Genomic DNA, 19,329 nt, shown 5'->3' with positions numbered 1-19,329 from the left:
GTTTTTGGAAGAAGAAAAAAAACACACAAAAATGTTCAGAATATTGTCAGAAAGGGAGGAAAGCTAATTGTAAAAAATAAAATAAAAATGTGTCGAAGTTGGATTTCACCTCAAATTTCTGCCTCAGTTCTTCATTGCCCTCCTCTCCATCTGGTGGAACTGGAACATTGAAATATTCCCCTTCCTCTTGGCCCAGACACTTAAACCTACAATCCAAACAGATCAAAACGATGCTCTCAAACCTCGAGCACTGAGGTCTGATGTGCAGGTGTATCCCATCATGGTAGTGCTTACCATCCATCGACACCTTGTTTCTGCAGCTCGGAGATGCCAAAAGACATGGCCCCCATGAAGTCATTCCTGCTGGTCAGATCCCAATCCCACACCTCCACTGACAAACGCCTGTCTTTATCTGTATCTTTGAGGTTACTATGGTGGCATGAAGATGGAAAGAGACATTGCACACATGTAAAACATCCACATCCACACAACTGCATTGCAGATTGGTTTATTTTTCACTCACAAGCTGAAGTGTTCATCCCAGGTAGGATTGAGGGAGCACTTGATGGTTTTGGTCTTCTGCTTGCTCTCGCTCTTTGGGTCTGGAATTAACTTAAGCTTCACGTATGGATCTGATAGTCCATTTGGATCCATTGGCACCAAGTTACGAGCCTCCTTGACTATAAATTAAAATACACAATGTCAAAACCAATGAATGGAGGACTTTAAAGCATTATTATGTCTTCGGAAACCTTATAACTCCATTTGATCTAAATTAGATTTCATCTCATTCAATTCAGCATTATCTCAATTTTTTGCTAAGGTTTTTTGTTTGATCAGGCTGTGCCAGGCAGTTGCCATGGTGTACAAGTTAGTTGCTAGGATTATATTATAAGAATTTCAACCTTTTGGCACTCAAGAATCTGTAAGAATGCTATAAATAATAGGCAAATTGTATGAAACTTCAGCTATCTATATACACAGCCCTCTAAATGTAGCTCTAGAGAGCTGATGGATGAGTGAGCTGCAGTGAATGGGATGTGGGGCGATCGTTGGCGGATTGATCTCATGTTTCCAGAGGATGCTGTTTCTGCCCAAGGCAAAAAGAGCTTAGAAAAACACAGACTCGTTTAGAACACTTTGTTGCTGAGTTTTTTTTTTTTTTTTTTTTTTTAATCGAGAATCTAGAAATCATCTTTAGCCAAGCTAAAAACATTCACACTTCACCATTTTTGCAACATTTACATTCCATTCTCTTCTCTTGTTCTACTGATTTGCATGCTTGTCTGTAAGTTCAAGCTAGTAAAGCAGTTTGCTTTCTGCCCAGCTAATATATCACATAAGCCACAACAGCACTGACCATATTTGCTTATAACATTCCATATTCAAAACCAGCACAGCTGTGGGTTTTCTAGTTTCTGAACAAAGCCCTTCCTCAGTAACCTCAGTCCATAAAGATGAGTAAATTATCATCAGAGCATTTGTTTGGAAAAGCAACTGACCAATAAAAAAAAGAAGCACAAATGACCAGTAACACTATACAATAAGGTCCATTTGTAAACACGTGTTAATTACATTAGTTTATATGAACAATAAAAAATACTTCTAAAAAAGCATTTATTAATCTTAGCTCATGTTAATTTCAACATTTACATTATCAATACATTAAAATCTAACATGAACATGACATGAACTAACAATGAACAGTTGTGTTTTTATGAACTAACGTTAAAGGGTCATGAACTGGGAAATACAATTGTCCTTGAGCTTTTGACATATACGAGGTCATCACACTATAAGAATATCCTGTAAGTTTCAGACCTGAAAACGTCCGTGTTAGTCCAAAAGCAGCTTTTATAGTAACGAGCCCAGATAACGACTCAATGTGGAATGTGCAACCTTTCATGCCACGCTATAACACGATTAGTAAACCTTGAGAACTGTAATAGTAAAAACGTGCGTAAAGTTTTCCACATGTAATACTTGTCTATTTCATTTGCACAGATGTCAGCCAATCACAGCAGTGGTAGTAACACTGAAGTCTCACAGAAGACACTCCCCTTCAAACAGAGCGTTCAAATTAGAGGGGCCAAATCAGGGTAGGACAAATATCTTTTATTTCTAAATATTTTTATTTATTTATGTAAAAATCATACAAACATTATAAGTGCACCCAGGAAACATTATAAAACCCCTTTAACAAAGATGGACAAATACTGAGACAAATGTATTGCTCATTGTTAGTTAATGCATTAACTAATGGGACCTTATTGTAAAGGGTTAACTCTAAAACAATAAACTCTTTATCCATGCCAGGACCAAATATCCACACACAGGTAGTGCGACCTAAAATACTATTTTGTAGTGTCTGGGGTTATAAACCTAGACAACCAATCAGATCAACCAATCGGTTACCAAACCAAAAGTGTTATTTTTGCTGGTCAAGCTGCTTTAAATTGGTTTTAGCTGGTCCTCAACTGAACAGACTTGAGTTCAGCTAGATTAGCCTGAGCATCTGAAAAGTGGTCAAAACTCCTTTTTAATTCCTGTGATGGCAAAGCCATTACTTCAGTCCCGTCTTCAGTGACACATGATTTTTCAGAAATCATTCTAATATGCTGATTTGGTGATCAAGGAACATTTCTTACTATTATCATTGTTGAAAACAACTTTCGCCCCTTAATATTTTGTGGAAACCTTAAACATTTTATTCAGGATACTGTAATGAATACCAAGTTCAAAAGAACAGCATTTATTTGAAATGGAAATCTTTTGTAACATTATAAATGTATTTAATGTCACTTTTGGTAAATTTAATGCGTCCTTGATGATTTAATGAAGTATTAAATTCTATCAATTAAGTATTAAACTTTTGAAGGATATTGTATAGACCAGCCTGACCAGGCCAAGAGACCAGCTAAAACCAGCAAACCAAGACATTGCTATGTGGCTGATCTGGTTGCCAGGACATTGCTATGCGATTGCTAATGTGTTCTGAGTGGTTACTATGTGTGCTATGTGGTTACTAGGGTAATTTTTAGATGTTACAGTGTTCTGGGTTTTTGCAGGGGGTGTTGTGAATTGCTAAATTATCTGATTTTAATAACATTAATAACATATGTATAAAAACTGTGTGTGTGTGTGTGTGTGTGTGTGTGTGAGAACTTACTGGTCACGGTGAGAACTAAATTTGTGATACTAGCACTGATATGCAGCCGTCCTCTCCTCTCGGTGTGGTCTGTTCCACACAGACTGGGAACATTTTCCACACATCGTTTATGAATATTCATCATACAAGCTGCAGAAAACCACACATAATTAGATTGACAGCATTACACGTGTAGGTTTTCACTCAATACTTCTCACTCACTACTTACTAAGAAATGCCCACACAAACACAGCAGACACCAGGACACACCCACCCACCCACACACACACACACACACACACACACACACACACACACACACACACACACACACACACACACACACACACACACACACAGAGTCACACCCACACTAGCAAAAATAAATACAGAATACTTAATAAACAGCTGTATTTACATGTGAACCACACATACAATTATTTAAACATATGAAATATTAAAGAACAAAATATTTAAATAAAAATAAAAATAAGTTTATCTCTTCCAACAGAGTAGATCAAACAGTGTATCATAATGCATCATCACAACCAGCAGAGGTCACTGTATGAGGGGTTTCATTGTGAACCAACACACTGTTGGTTCAGTGAGTGTGTGTGTGTGTGTGTGTGTGTAGGTTTAGACTCACTGTCACATTTCATCCCCTGGTGTATGAGCCCGTACAGTAGAGATCCACAGTGGTCACAGAATGTGGGGCTGGAGTATGTGTGTACCTTGAATTTATGCTTACTGCGAGGGTCCTGTGACATAAACACACAATACTTTCTTATTAAAGTAAGAAACTACCTCAACAGGACAGTATTACTAAACCTCAGGTTACAACAATAATTCAGAAGCAAAGCAAAGCTACATTTTGTGATATTTAGTTAAATCAATAAATAACAATTAAAATAAGAAAACAAAAATACACACACACGCGCGCACACACACACACACTTATTTCCAATTGAACATGTAGAAAATCAGAAGGAACAGCTACAGCTGCTCTAATGTTGTCTTAACATCATTTAAATTACACAGTGATTAATGTTAGTTATTGGAATTCATCATATCATAGCAAATACATTAGAAACAGATCTGTTCACCTACAATAATGCAGTGTTATTTTAATTACATTGATATAATATTATAGTTTTTATTGATATTTTGAACAAGTTTTCATTTATATATTTTCTGTTATCATTTTAATTATGGTTGAAGATTTAGTAATTTTGCAGTTTTTTTTTCATTTTTCATTTTTATGTTTCAGTTTTTTTTAAGTATGTCTAAATAGTTTTTAATATATTTTATTTCAGGGTTACTTAGTTATTTTAGTACATCAAGTTAAACTAAATGAAAAATAACTAGCTGAAACGAAATAATTAATTTTCAAGGAATGTTTTACTTGATGTTTTTTACGGTTCTAGTTTTAGTTTACTGATAACCCTGCACTAATGTTATCAGTTGTAATTCCTTTCCAATAAAGTCTTCTCGACTATGGACTTTGATTTAAAAAACAATTGCAAGAAATATGGACAGAAAAATGGATAGAGCTTAGCAAAGGGCCAAATGCAGCGCACTCACCTAAAGGATTATTATGGAACACCTGTTCAATTTCTCATTAATGCAATTATCTAATCAACCAATCACATGGCAGTTGCTTCAATGCATTTAGGGCTGTGGTCCCGGTCAAGACAATCTCTTGAAGAAAGACTTTTATCACCGAAACAATACGGCCGAAATGTTGTGATGACGCAAACAGAAACCGCGACCTGCACGTGCTTGTCTGAAGCAACATGTCTGCGGTGTGGACGTATTTCAGTATATCTGAACTCGCGAGGAGACGGAAGCCTTGTTTATACTTTCGCCTGCCTCCGCAGCGCGAGTCTCCACAGACAGCGCGCGCACCTCTCCAAACGGTCGAGGCGTTTATACTTGACGCGCTCGCCGTTGTACTATTCTTTGAAACGACAGGGGACGACTCAAGTAACTGTCCTCTAACCATCAGGAATCGGTGAGTAGAAGAAAGATAAACACGTGACAATGTTTATTTTTTAGTATACCACCACCAATACACAAATAATCATGTAAAACCCAGTAAACCCTGAGATTATTACTTGTGACATTACAAAAAAATATGTATATGGGAACATGTGTATACAACTAAATTAACGCTCTCTTAAATATTTTCTAATTTCACTAAACATATTTCATTAAGTTTCGTGTACATTTGTACTAAACATGGACCTTTGTTCATTAAAAAGGCTTTTTATGCTATTGTATGCTCATTTTTTAAAATGTAAGCAACTCATTTAGACGTGCAAACTGAGTGCTGGTGTGATGAGAAGTTCGTGCTCGGCTTTGTTTTTATGAGAGAACATTTAATTTTAAAACCTTTCTGCAGGCCAGTAGATTATTATTTAATGTACACATGAGTGGGGTCAAGTTAAACATTTTAGTTTGAATTTTATTTTATACTGTGCATTGTGCTAAATCAATATTTGCATAATTTGTAATTGATTTATTCTTTGAAAATTGTATATTAATTTATGCAATTGCAATGCCTTGATTTTAGTAAAGTTTGTACACAGTCATAGCCATAAATGCAATGGTACTAATAATTGGCATAATTTCTTTCTGTGTTTCGGTTTTCGGCCTTGGTTTCCTCTTTTTCGGTTTTGGCCAAGAATTTTCATTTCGGTGCATCCCTAGCTACAACAGCAGAAGACCCCACCGGGTACCACTCATCTCCACTAGAAATAGGAAAAAGTGGCTACAATTTGCAAGAGCTCACCAAAATGTTGCCTGGTCTGATGAGTCTCGATTTCTGTTGAGACATTCAGATGGTAGAGTCAGAATTTGGCGTAAACAGAATGAGAACATGGATCCATCATGCCTTGTTACCACTGTGCAGGCTGGTGGTGGTGGTGTAATGGTGTGGGGGATGTTTTCTTGGCACACTTTAGGCCCCTTAGTGCCAATTGGGCATCGTTTAAATGCCACGGCCTACCTGAGCATTGTTTCTGACCATGTCCATCCCTTTATGGCCACCATGTACCCATCCTCTGATGGCTACTTCCAGCAGGATAATGCACCATGTCACAAACCTCGAATCATTTCAAATTGGTTTCTTGAACATGACAATGAGTTCACTGTACTAAAATGGCCCCCACAGTCACCAGATCTCAACCCAATAGAGCATCTTTGGGATGTGGTGGAACGGGAGCTTCATGCCCTGGATATGCATCCCACAAATCTCCATCAACTGCAAGATGCTATCCTATCAATATGGGCCAACATTTCTAAAGAATGCTTTCAGCACCTTGTTGAATCAATGCCACGTAGAATTAAGGCAGTTCTGAAGGCGAAAGGGGGTCAAACACAGTCTTAGTATGGTGTTCCTAATAATCCTTTAGGTGAGTGTACAAGAAGGAATCAAAAAACAATTCAGTGGATGTTGAGGCACTATATGAAACAATATGCTAAATTTCTACAGCTAGGGGGCACCAATGTAGAGACCCAAGAAATAAAATGCAGCAAATATTCCTATAAAAAAAATGAAGTGCAGCTATATGAAGAAGCAGAATTTTGATAGCTGCTTTTCATTTGTTTAAAGGATGCCAACAAGTGCAAGTTAAACAATTAAACAAAAGCAAGTTAATGATCTAATTATTCAACACATGCTTCAAGTTTTTGTACAGGAGTCAATGGTGTAAAGGTCAAGATTTTAAAGCTTTTCTACACAGCAGCATTACACAACGGATATGCAACAAACATCGCTTGTCATGTACAGCATCATTCAAAGGAAAACAAATATAATTGGCTGCAATGCAGAAACAAAGCACAACACAGGATGTGTTGCATGTGTGCGCCTGGTTTTACACATACAGGGAGGAAGCGTGGTTATAAATAGAGATTAGAGAAGAGAAAACTGATGTCTCTGCCTGTGTGCACGTGATTATATAGTGCAAGCAAACACATGAGGAACATGATTAGTGTTAGGCTTCATTAAACAGTACATAATCAGTTACCACTTAATAAATATTTAAACTTCTCACCATGCAGTGTGTATACATGAATAAGTGTGTGTTTGTGTGTACTGCTTAGTCACAGGAAGTAGTTTCTTTCAACAGAAAGGAAGTGTATTTTCATCAGAAAAGATGGCGTAAGAGAAGCTGATGGATAGAAAGGGGGTGGGTGAGGGAGTTGCTTGTTGTCTAGTAAGGCTTCACTTACATCTGATGCAGGGCCCTTGTCGGCCCCTGGGCAGGAAAAAGTAACAAATTCATGGCAGCGTTTGTGGACCACGAAACCGCACACTGGGAGAGAGAGAGAGAAAGAGAACACTTCATCAAGTGACCCCAAAACATGTTCATTTTTGTATTGTATTCAATAACAAAATACTAAAGCAAGTGGCATTTAGTTCACAGAAAGAAAGCACAAGCACAGTTCTTTTTTTAAATGATAAAAAGGTAGATACACAGTTCAGAATGAAGACAAATATTATTTGGAGACTTTCTGGTAGTTAGTAAATGCTCCCTTAGTTCTCAGTAAAGCTGTGGCATCATTTGTTTGCAGATGCCATGTGGCTAGATATTTTGTGGTCTAATGGAACATTCAGACATATTTCGAAATACTTCTTGGTATCACTGTATATCTCCAAAAGCTAATATTCTTCAAAAGGTAAATCTTTAGTGGATGAGATGGAGGACATTTGTGCTTCTGGCTATTGACATTAAAAAGTGTTATTTTAGTATTATTTATATAGTACTTATACATTTTAAATTGACTTGTATTTGTATATTTAAAGGTTTAATTTTAGTTGTACCAATTTTGTTATGTGCTTTTGTCATTTTTAGTTTTATTTTACATATTTCTATTTAGCTTTTTATTTCAGTAGGCTACATCAGCTAATTTTATTTCAGTTAGTTGCCAACAACACTTTTCTAGTTTAAGTTTTTATTTTATTTTATTTCAATTAACTATAAACGTAATTAAAATTCACTTCAATAACACTGACAAGAATCTGAGCAGTTTGAGAAGATTATCACGTTTATTTCTTCATAACACCATGTAATGCTCTGGGCTGTATATTTGCATATACTGTAAACGAAATGTGAAACTATCATTCCATCAAAAAATAAAAGTTGCCCTATGTAATTACACATTGCATAATCATGCACATGAGTCTTGCTGGTTCAGTTGCGTTGTGTAGCGGAGCCAAGAATCTTGCTCTTCTCACCTATACTGCTTTATCATAAACCAGAATGTGCCTCTGAAAGTCTAATACTTACTAAACGATTATAATAAATCACCAAAACTCCAAATTCTCTGGCCAATACAAACAAGAAGAGCAACAACCTGGGATAATGACAAATGCTCATATTCATCACAGTTATCGGAACAAATAAAGGGTGACATTCACACCTAAATTTCTACATACAATGTTAAACTAGTGTTAGGTGAAACTATGAATAGGCCTACATATCACATGCAGGCCCACACAAAATAATATCACTTTTTTTTTTTACTGATTTAAGGAAAATTCTGCGAAACATATTTAAAATCTTTTTTAGAATAAATCAAATTAGCCAAAAATGCACATAATGATAAATGTATAACATTGAAGTCCCTGTAAATCACTTCAGAAGGTTTGCCAAGTGAATGCAAATGTAAGAACATCGATAAGTGCATGCATTGATCTGTCTAAATATGATATTGTCTCTAGCACTAGCAGAATTAAAAAAATTCAATCAGTTCATAATGCTTTATTAAATAATGCCCCTGCTCAAAATATTCAAAACAGCCTGTATCCCTAAAAGCATGGGATGGGATCAAATAAAAGCTGCTCTTTTTATAATCTGTCTAACAGTGTGGAAAGTAAAGCCAATAATCATAAACCGCTAAATGATCTGCCAGCTAAGCCCCGGTCAGCACTAAACAACTGAAACTGTACACTCCAAAAATCCCTGTCTTAAGTATTTTTGTCTTATTTGTCTGGTTAAAATATTTAAATCAAGATAAATTTACTTAAGAAGCAACACTGTATGAGATAATTAGCATACCTTTAATAAAAGTGTATTGTCTTAATGCAATGACAGTTTTTTCCCCTCATTTGTTTCAAGTATAAACAAGTTAAAGAAAATGAAACCAATCCGAAAGTGCAGTGCAGACAAAACACTTTCTAAATATCTCCACACGTCTAAATATCTCATGCGGTGCTGCTTCAAGTAAATTGACCATGTTAATGCATATTTTTTCACTAGAAAACAAGTCAAATAAGCAGTACGTTTTAGTACATGTACTAGTAGTCTTACAGTAAAGTCTTGAAGACTTTAAAAGAAATTTGAATATGTACAGTATGATAGCTGACAATCATGTTAAGAACATGTCCAGTCATATTTCACCTCAACATCAAAATAAGATCTAAAATTCTCTAAATATATTTCCTATTTTTTATAAGTCTATTTTTTTAACGATTTCAGGAACACAAAAGTGTATATATCTTGCCTAATGCCTATATTAAAGCATCACTTTCTGTAAATATGCAATATAAACTGCAATTTTTGACTAATAAATCTGGATTGACAACCATAAAGAAACAGACAGAAACACAAAACAACAACAAAACATTATAGGCCTTCAGACTTTAATCACTGGGATTTAGCATTCATTATTAACCAGACTATTAAATATGCATCGTTAGATAAATTATTTATGAGGTTGATAACTCAATGGCAACTGTTGCGATCTGTGATTTAACTGCAAATCTGTTTCACGGAAAAGCACTTTTTCTTGTACAATGTATATTTTTCCCTCCTGAATATATGGCCGAACTTGACAGACCAGGTAAATATGGCAGGAGGGAACCACATGTACGAATGGTAAATCTAGCTAATCTGACACGCACATTCCAGCTACTGGAGTTCATGCTTAGTTACATAAAGGAGGAGGCAGGGACGGTCGAGTTACAGCGGCCAGACTGAAGCTACAGGATCTCCCCTTCACATGTAAACAGTCTATTCTATTCAGCACACCCTTCCCCTTTTCCACTGAAGCATTCCAGGACATTCCCTCTGTAATCTGTCAGTTGTTGCCTAGCAACAAGACCTAAGGGTTAAAGAGGGTGGAACTGTTCTCTCTGCTAAATGTCAAGTTTATAGTCTGCCTCAGCTTAAAGGCCCGCTCACACCAAGGATGATAACTATAACGATAAAGATTTCGTTTTAAAAATCGTTCAAAATTTAACAGAATAGCTGAGTCCACACCACACCACAACTATAACAATAACGACACAGAGTAACGATATCGTTGGCATCGCTTTAAGAATTCTTTTTCTCTAGCTGATGAATGATATAAACATCGACAGCCAATCAGAATCCATCCTGCTTTAAAGAGCTTGAGCATTTAAAGGTTGTATCAGCGATTTCAAGCCCAAAAAAGGCCCAAACATAAATTATCACATTCATCTAATCTTTCCTAACGATCCGCTAGCTGCCCGCCCCACAAGCAGGCCGTCAAAAAAAACGCGTCTCTGTAGGCAGCCTAGGCTCTGAGATCTGCACACAAAAGCAATTGGTTTCACCAACCACTCAAAACCAAAATAAATAGTGTTCCAACCAATCACAGACAGGGGTTCGTTGATAGACGCTGGCTTCTTCTTCAGCTCAGACTTCGTGTGCAGCCGTGCACGAGCGCAAAACCTCACAACACCCGCCCCCTGTCGGTGATTGGTTTGTAATAACACAATAACCATAACGTGTTGTTCATTATAAACGTGGGATTATGAATTATATTTAGAACGCCGTACATAGAAAACATGCCGTAATGTAAACCTTAGCTGCATTTGTTACACTCCTTCTTCTGGAGGTGCAGCAGGAACACGAGTTGGTACCGATTCTTTTTTCAGGAGCAGCTTCTTAGCAAAGCCAGCTTATACTGGACCCTCGTTTATAAAGCAGTCTGGTGAAAAATTATTCGCGCAAACATGAAAGCATTGACGTTGATCGTGGGGAAAATTCCCTTCGAAAACAAAACTCAGCCACTGTGTCTTCAGCGGTTCGGATTTAGGAACATCAAAATGACTGTGTTCGTTATTACACCCAAGAACAGAACACCACAATCGCTTAGACGCCATTCTGCTCCAGCGTATCAACAATAGCGGATTATGATGACAGCTCGCTCAGGGCGGGTCTGTGTTGAAACGCTGCTGTCAATCAACAATCGTGGGAGGGGCGTCCGACCGTGTGAGGTCACATCAGGCGGCTCGATTTGAGACAGGGGAAAACATATAAGGAGATTATTAAAAAAACACTGGATGGATTTTTATTATTATATGATGGTTGTGTACAGGCACTGCCAACACACATTTCAGTACAATCAACTTGTAAAAGTGCATGTACCATTATATGACCCCTTTAAACAAAAATGTTCATTAACTTCAGCATTACGTGATACTATTTCAAAGTGATTTCCGTCATTTTGACAGGTTATAAATTACATTTACCTGTGAAAACAAACCTGGAAAGAGACGATTCTTCGTACATTCAAGTGAATTACTAATGGAATATATTGTAAATTAAATTCGGGAGAACAGACCACAGATGTGCAGTTTATCTTGTCCTTTTTGATACTTTCAAAAAGAAAATAATCACGAGGAAAAGAAAGCAGCAACTGAAAAGAGCTCTTGGCATAGATATTCTTGTTATAACATGTCATGTTAAAATACCAAGTAGGCTATAACTTTATTCTCATGATGTCTGAAAATAAATCATGAAGGACAATTGACAGATCAGGGCAACCTTATTATTTGAAATTATTCGTTTCAGCCTTTTTGAATGGAAGTTCCTCAAACCGGAAGTGCCACCCATAATTCAAAACGCAGTTAGGTTGTCGGGAATAAGGTGGATAGGCCCTGTTGAAAGGATCTATTCCTTTCAGGCCACCCAAAAATGACTTTATTAAATTTACTCACCCTTAAACCTTCGTAGGTGCATATGACTTCCTTCTTTCAGCCGAACACAATCGAGATGTAATAAATAATATCCTGGCTCTTCCAAGCTTTATAATGGATAGACTAGTGCTTGCGTTTTTGAAAAGCACATCCATTCATCATAAAAGTAAACCATACGACTCCAGTGGGTTAATAAAGGCCTTCTGAAGCTAAGCGATTTAAAACTTTATAAAGAGAGTCCAGTTCCAGCGGAAGGGTGACCTCTGACTCGACGTATGACATAGGCATAGCGTAAGCTCAGGTGAGAATTGACGAACACGGAAGTGCAGAGGATAGACAGAGCAAAACAAAATGCCGGTCACGAATTAGAAGTCTAAGTCGAGAAGTTTTAAAGAGAATCACAAACCATGTGAATGTCCTACGTTGGGTCAGAGCAGGTCACCCTTCCGCCGGATCTGGACTCTCTTGTGAACGCACATATTGCCAGTGACGGAAGCCAGCAATTATAGTTTATAAAGTTTTAAATATGGATATTTTTCTTACAAAAACCCATCGGTTCACGTTAGAAGGTCTTCATTAACCCACTGTAGTCGTATGGATTACCTTTATGATGGATGAATGTGCTTTTCAAAAACTCACTTTTCAGTGCAATTACAAAGCTGGGAAGAGCCAAGATATTATTTAATATAACTCTGATTGTGTTCGGCTGAATGAAGAAAGTCATTTATACACCTAGGATGGCCTGAGGATGAGTAAATTATGGGATTTTCATTTTTGGATGACGTATTCCTTTAACTCTTGACAATATCACAATTAAAGACATGTAAAGGAGAGTGGGGTAAGATGTGTCAGAGGGTAAGCCCCCTTAATCTAGCAAACTGTACACAGTTTTTTGCCATGTGATTGTATACACTATCGTTCAAAAGTTTGGGGTGGGTAAGATTCTTAAATGTTTTTGAAAGAAGCCACTTATGCTCACCAAGGCTGTGTTTATTTGCAGCCTATTCAATTACAAACAACTCATTTGTTACTATATTTATGTGAAATAGTTTCCCCTATTATTCAACTTACCCCTTGACATGACTTTTTATACAAGTTATATTTCTATTGTTCCTATGTTACAGACATCTTGCAATATAATTGATCAAATTAGTTTGATCTCAAACTTTGTTTTTGACCAGAGACAATTTAAGTGGCACAGCTTCGCCAGCTCACACCTACGCATTGGTGCACTGTTTTGATAAGACACACTTTCCAACCATGACGTCTTTGACATTTTTTCTTTGGAAGCTAAGCTAGTTTGAACCTGCACAGTAGCCTACAGGACGAAACTTGAAAAATTTGAATATCGTGCAAAATTTCATTTATTTCAGTAATTCAACTTAAAAGGTGAAACGAATATATTATAGACTCATTACATGCAAAGTCCGATATTTCAAGCCTTTATTTGTTATAATTTTGATGATTATGGCTTACAGCTATGAAAACCTTTTCACAATATTCTAATTTTGAATTTGGGGTTTTCATAGCTGTAAGCCATAATCATCAAAATTATAACAAATAAAGGCTTGAAATATTTGCATGTATTGAGTCTATAATATATTAGTTTCACCTTTTAAGTTAAAATGAACTTAAATGAACTTTTGCACAATATTCAAATTTTTGGAGTTTCACCTGTACTGTGCAGGTTCAAACTTGCTTAGCTTCCAAAGAAAAAATGGTTGGAAAGTATAATTGTCTTTGTGATATTGCCAAGAGTTAAAGCAAAATTGAATCGTCAACCAAAATTGAAAATCCCATAATATAATTTACTCATCCTCGGGCCATCCTAGGTGTATGACTTTATTCATTCAGCCGAAACACAAAGGCGTGCCTGGAAAAACGAGCGCGCCGCTTCTATTATGACCGCGCATACATTTGAAATAACTAATTTGCACGCGCAAAAAACGCGCTATGTGAACGGCCCCTTATGGCAACGTGACATTAGCCTAATCCAAAATATTTCCATATGTGGCTCTTTCCTCCTTTCTTGTCAACGAGTGGATTCAGAGCCACCGCATTAGCAGCGCCGCCGGTCGCCATGTCTCAGTGGTTTTACGAAGAGGAAGCAACTGTGCATCTTTCGGACAGCGCATCAAGAATCGGATTAACCCGGTACTTCGGTACCACCGGTACTTAAGAAGAGCTGGTAAAGTAACGGAATCATTTTTTTAGTACCGACTTGGTACCGAAGTACCGGGTCTTTTGACAACACTAGTTCCTAGACTCTTAAACATGAGCCTATTTAAACTCAAACAGCGACTCTTTTTTTTTTTTTGGCTGGGCAGTGTATGTCACAATAGGGAAGAAAAGACTAGCTTCTGTTTCATGCTGACTTTAAACTCAGCTTTGAAATGTATTGAGAACCCCTAACTTTAGGGTAGAGGTTTGTTAAAATGCCTTACTAGTGATGCTTGTCCTAGCAATCACTACCAATAAAAGGAATTACAGACAGTGTATGTACACAGCATACAAATGGGAAAAACAGGACTTCACACACATTCATTATGGAATCTCTTAAATCCCACAGCTACATGCATCTTAATTAGAGTCAAGGTCCTTATTAATTATATCTTTGCGTTCAATTATTGCCCTCCAGTCATTACAGCTGTGTGATTACAGAAGGTTCATGCAGTCAGTGATGACAGGGTTCTGTAGCAAAGGCCTGCTATCAGTTTGTCGGTCCCTTTAAAACTCACCAAGCAGCCTCAGTGTCCATGCAGTAACCATCATAACAGTTCCAAACATTGCATCCAGTGTTCCATTAGTTGTGCACATTTATTTATAATGTTACTGTAAACTAAATGTTACTGTTTACTTCATAGTCATTGTCTGTCTAGTGGCAATATTTTTTTAGGTCTGACAAGCTTCATTTGACAAATGAGTGAACAAAACAAACTAAAGAAGTGACCATAACAAGAGACTTCATGGAATGGCTAACACTAAAATAATGATTATTTGTTTGTTTTTTTGCAGCCTAATGTTTATGATTCCCCAATCTTTTTGGTTTTTAGCTTTCACACATTTTTGCTATTGGATCATTTACATATCAGACAGCTTTTTACTCCACTCAAAGTATATGCATGCATATTTTTAAACCCTAAACTTGCATATAAATGATAAGAATTGGATTGATAACAGAAATTTATGACAATGACAGCAACTGTTCTATTTTCAAACATCACATTTTGGCACTGTTCCATGTTGTTCATGACTGTGTAATTTAATACTAACTTGGGTTCATAGATTTACATACACGCAGGTGCACATCAAGTACAGTGGTAGAAAGATCAATGATGTTAATGATTGAATTAATATGCTAGCATTATTAAAAAGCATTGTGTTTGACTGCAGCTGTAACAAAGGCATTAATATAAGCTTTATAGCAACCATGTCTTGGTTTATTGAACAGAAGCCTTCACTTCAACCTCGTGTTTGCATTCTCATCCTCTCTTTCTCTCTTCACTTCAGTCTGCAAGTATTTGCCAGTTAAATTAAATGGTAAAAATAGCTGTTGTGCTGGTCTCAAACACATCCCTTTGTTACCAGAAGCAGGTCAGGGATACACAGCTCTGACCTCCTCTCTTACCTTCTATTTTTTTAATCTCACCAAATACTTACACAAAAAATATATTTTTTATTTATTATTATGTATGAGAGATGGGACGTGAATCTTATGTCAGTCTTATGTACATTTTACCTGTTTGCATTATGAATTTAAAGAACCTATGAAATGACAAACGTTGTTTTCTCTCCTTAGTTGATGTATTTCCCAACAAAAACATTGATTTGGTCAATTTTTAGGAGTACACTATTATATGGATGAAGGTAACAGACATAGACCAAAAGCAACAACAAAATTTCATATAATAGTGTCTTTAAAAATCAACTAAATGCCCACATGAACGACTAAATTATTACAATGATTCTTGCATGAATACAGAAATGTAATGTTGGCACAAGGGAAAGTGCAGGCTGTTCTATCTCACTCTGTTCAATCTGCAAACATTAACAAGATGAGGTCCGATCTATGCTTTGTTTATTCAATCTTTATTTCTATTATATGTGTGTGTATGTGTTTGTATGTGTGTCCACAAAGTAAATGATCAACATTAACTGTTAACATATCGCTGCATCAGCAACGGTCCTGGCTGGACTATGCAATACAGCAATTATTTCAAATTGGTATCATGCCAATAATATACTTTAAAAAATGGCATGAGATGACGTAAAACAGATCAAGATTTAACGTTGGCAAGCTTTCGTATTCAGTTGATGATGCCAGAGTGATGAACTATTCGAAAATTAAGGAATGACTATGCCCGAGAAAAAACAAACAAACAAACAAACAAATTCAGTACAGTACTCAACATTAGAGACTGCAAAGATAAAGAGCCACGGAAGAGAGATGTCTCTCTAAGTGTGATAAAATATGCTAATCAATTCCATAAATTTAGAATTTGTTGGAGACCATGTGGAGGCAGGAAACATGGGAACAAGGCGTTATCTCCGCAGACAAGCCAAGCAGGCCATTTGTACAGAACTCATTGTGCTAAAACACACAGATGACAATTTCAGTGTATTAATTGTGGTGTAATGTTTAATATAACAGTCACTCCTGAGATCTATCTGAGCTGAGCGGCACAAAGCGGCGAGATCCTAACTGATCATCATAGAATTTAAACATTTAAAATTGAGCTTTTTTTTTTCTTTCTTTTTTTTACTATAATCAAAGTAGATTTTAAATGAATGATTTGCTGAAAATACACACTTTCATACAATAAATGGAGAAAATCCACAGCAGGATTTCCAGGTTTCCTTTTTTTTTTTTTTTTACAGATGTGTGCAGGGGGTGGGGTATCTTGATTCATTAATTACCTTGAAACTAATTGGCAAGTCCACATGTAATTGAATCATATTTGATTGGCCTAAATCATCTGTATCTTGCTTATTTAGTTTCACCTGTGGCAGACAAAGCAGTTCATTACATCGTAGTAGATGGTGTTTGTTGAGTGGCTGAAGTAAGTTTGTGTCATTTTAATGCTTTTTAGCTGATTTAAGTAAGAAATGTTCATGATTGTAAAATGTGTGACAACTAGCCCCAGTTTCCGCTACTATGTATTCACTGTGTTAGTAAGTAGCACTGTAATCTAGTAATTGTGGATGATGCATTTTTAACAGCCCATTAATGAACTGGGTAGGAGGTGAGGTGTTCAGGATAATGCTGCCAAATGCCATTATAATGGCAGTTCAGGCTTTGACATTCATGGCTTTGACATTCATGGCAAACACTGCCTGAATATTGTATTTTATTTCTGAATATTGACATAGGGATGTTGACACCAAGGGCTATACTAAATGACACCAAGTAAAGAGCAAAAGTTCAATTCAAACATGGTTTTCTCTAGCAGCAGTTTTGTATGTAATTGTGCAATAACTTTTGCAGCTAAAACTTTAAGGTATGTGCCTATACAGGAAAATACTCATTGGCATATAAGCAGTGACCACCAGATCTCATGAGAAAATGTAACTACTGCTTGACTTCGTAGTTCATATGTTGTGATTTGTACAAAAATAAGGGTCCACCCCTAAACCTAACCTTCAGATTGTATTGAAACGTATGGGTGAAATTGTTCGCATTTATAGGAATTGGCCAGAACATAAAATAATTGCGTACAAGTATGTGCTGGCTGTGACAACTAGCCGTGGTCTCCCCTCCCAGAGTTCAACAGCACCAACTGTCACTGGTAATCTCTTCAACCCACCACTATAAACCAAAAAAGCTTCTCAGTATTTCTTCCTTAAACACACGCAAATGAATTGAAAGAACCATGAACTCATGTTTGCAACACTGCTAGCATTAAAAAGTATCGCAGTTATCATGTAACAGAACATAAACAGTTGCAGACATTGAAAATGTAGAAGACTCAAATTTATCTAGGGGGGCAAAAGAGTCTTACCTTGACACTGGAAACCTTGCTTGCCGAAACCCCTGCAAAAGAGGTGAGACTGTGTGAGAAATTACAGCACAGAAAGCAAATCTGGACGCATTCCTCTGCGCGCAGCATCAAGACGCGCAGGCGCGCGCCATATTCCGCAAAATCGCCAAATCCATCTCTAAGGATGATGATGGTTTAATCATAGCGCGAGGAATTTCATTATCGTGATATACACTTTAACATGTATCCTTAATGAATAGAAGAGCTTAAATAAATGTGCTATGAATGACCCAAATGCGTAAAGATACAAATGCACTGACATATAGGCTAAATATCTCGTAGAGGTGCAGCATTGCGTTGGACTCGTTGCGCGAAGCGCTTGTCTTTTCCGTCGGCGTCTTTGTTCAGTGTTAACACCACTGCGGATGTCTGAGAGTGTTCAAACGCTTTAGTGTTTTTCCTCTCACGAGCATCAAGTGAGTCACCTGTGCCCTTCGCAGCCGTGTATGTACAACACCTCAACGTCCTCCAATACTCACCAGATAAAGTCGGTGCAGTGGCTGCAGAAGGTCGGTTGCTTGAAGAAGCGAGCGATGAACTTGTGGTTCTTCACTTCATGCACGTTCTTCTGCCTCAGCGCGCCCTGCCTGGCGAAGCCTCGCGCGGCCCCCTCGACCTCGACAGCCGCTGGGTCGGCCATGATGGGGACGGAATGGATGTAGTGGGTAGAAATCTCCTCGACTTGTAGCCTGCGCCGTTGAGGTTGAACGGGGTCTTTCTCGGCTTGCGCTTCGCTTCCCGGTTGGTCGGCACGCGCGCGCGCACACGCCTGCCTCTCCCCAGCTGACTGCTGTGTTGGTGGAGCGCGCGGGTAGCGGTGCTTCAGTGAGACTGTAACCACGCCCCCCTTCGTACGGCCGTTTTGAATGATAATTGCGGTTGAGAGAGAGACACATTTTGGTCGTGGATTCTGATTGACAAACCCGTTTAAAAAATCACTTCCAAGGAAACTGTCATTAATTGTTTGTTCGTGATCGAGCGCGAGACGCACAGCACACTTGCTTTGGCGCATTGCAAACATTTATCATGGCAACCGTAGCTTTCTGCGAATGTGCTTAAATAATATTAACATTAATATTTGTAACTACTGAATTGGAATTGTGGTGACACGAGGTTTCTGGAAAGCTTTGTACGCTCACTGAAGGAGTTCCCACAAATGAGCAATAAATGGTTCTATATTAAAATTGATATTA

The 19,329-nt window shown here is 37.4% G+C and overlaps 1 protein-coding gene across 2 annotated transcripts in view; it reads right to left on the bottom strand.

Moving 5' to 3' along the window:
* Window positions 1–18,985, bottom strand: part of prkcba (protein kinase C, beta a) — a 29,402-nt gene extending 10,417 nt beyond the window's left edge. The window contains exons 1-8 of one of the 2 annotated variants that reach the window (XM_056263552.1): window positions 18,616–18,985; window positions 18,098–18,129; window positions 7,382–7,464; window positions 3,795–3,906; window positions 3,170–3,298; window positions 524–680; window positions 295–429; window positions 110–206 (exon numbers count right to left, since the gene is read on the bottom strand). In XM_056263552.1, the coding sequence (XP_056119527.1) occupies window positions 110–206; window positions 295–429; window positions 524–680; window positions 3,170–3,298; window positions 3,795–3,906; window positions 7,382–7,464; window positions 18,098–18,129; window positions 18,616–18,776 (906 nt within the window). In that variant the 5' untranslated portion in view covers window positions 18,777–18,985. The remainder of the gene's footprint in view (window positions 1–109; window positions 207–294; window positions 430–523; window positions 681–3,169; window positions 3,299–3,794; window positions 3,907–7,381; window positions 7,465–18,097; window positions 18,130–18,615) is intronic. The other variant, XM_056263551.1, reaches the window with a different exon arrangement.
* Between the last annotated feature and the right edge of the window lie 344 nt (window positions 18,986–19,329).

Source organism: Rhinichthys klamathensis, unplaced genomic scaffold, assembly GCF_029890125.1.
Source record: "Rhinichthys klamathensis goyatoka isolate OS25496 unplaced genomic scaffold, OSU_Roscu_1.1 h1tg000208l_1, whole genome shotgun sequence".
Classification (NCBI taxonomy): domain Eukaryota; kingdom Metazoa; phylum Chordata; class Actinopteri; order Cypriniformes; family Leuciscidae; genus Rhinichthys; species Rhinichthys klamathensis.
Note: the sequence above shows the minus strand (reverse complement) of the source record. Positions and strands in the feature narration are given on the sequence as shown.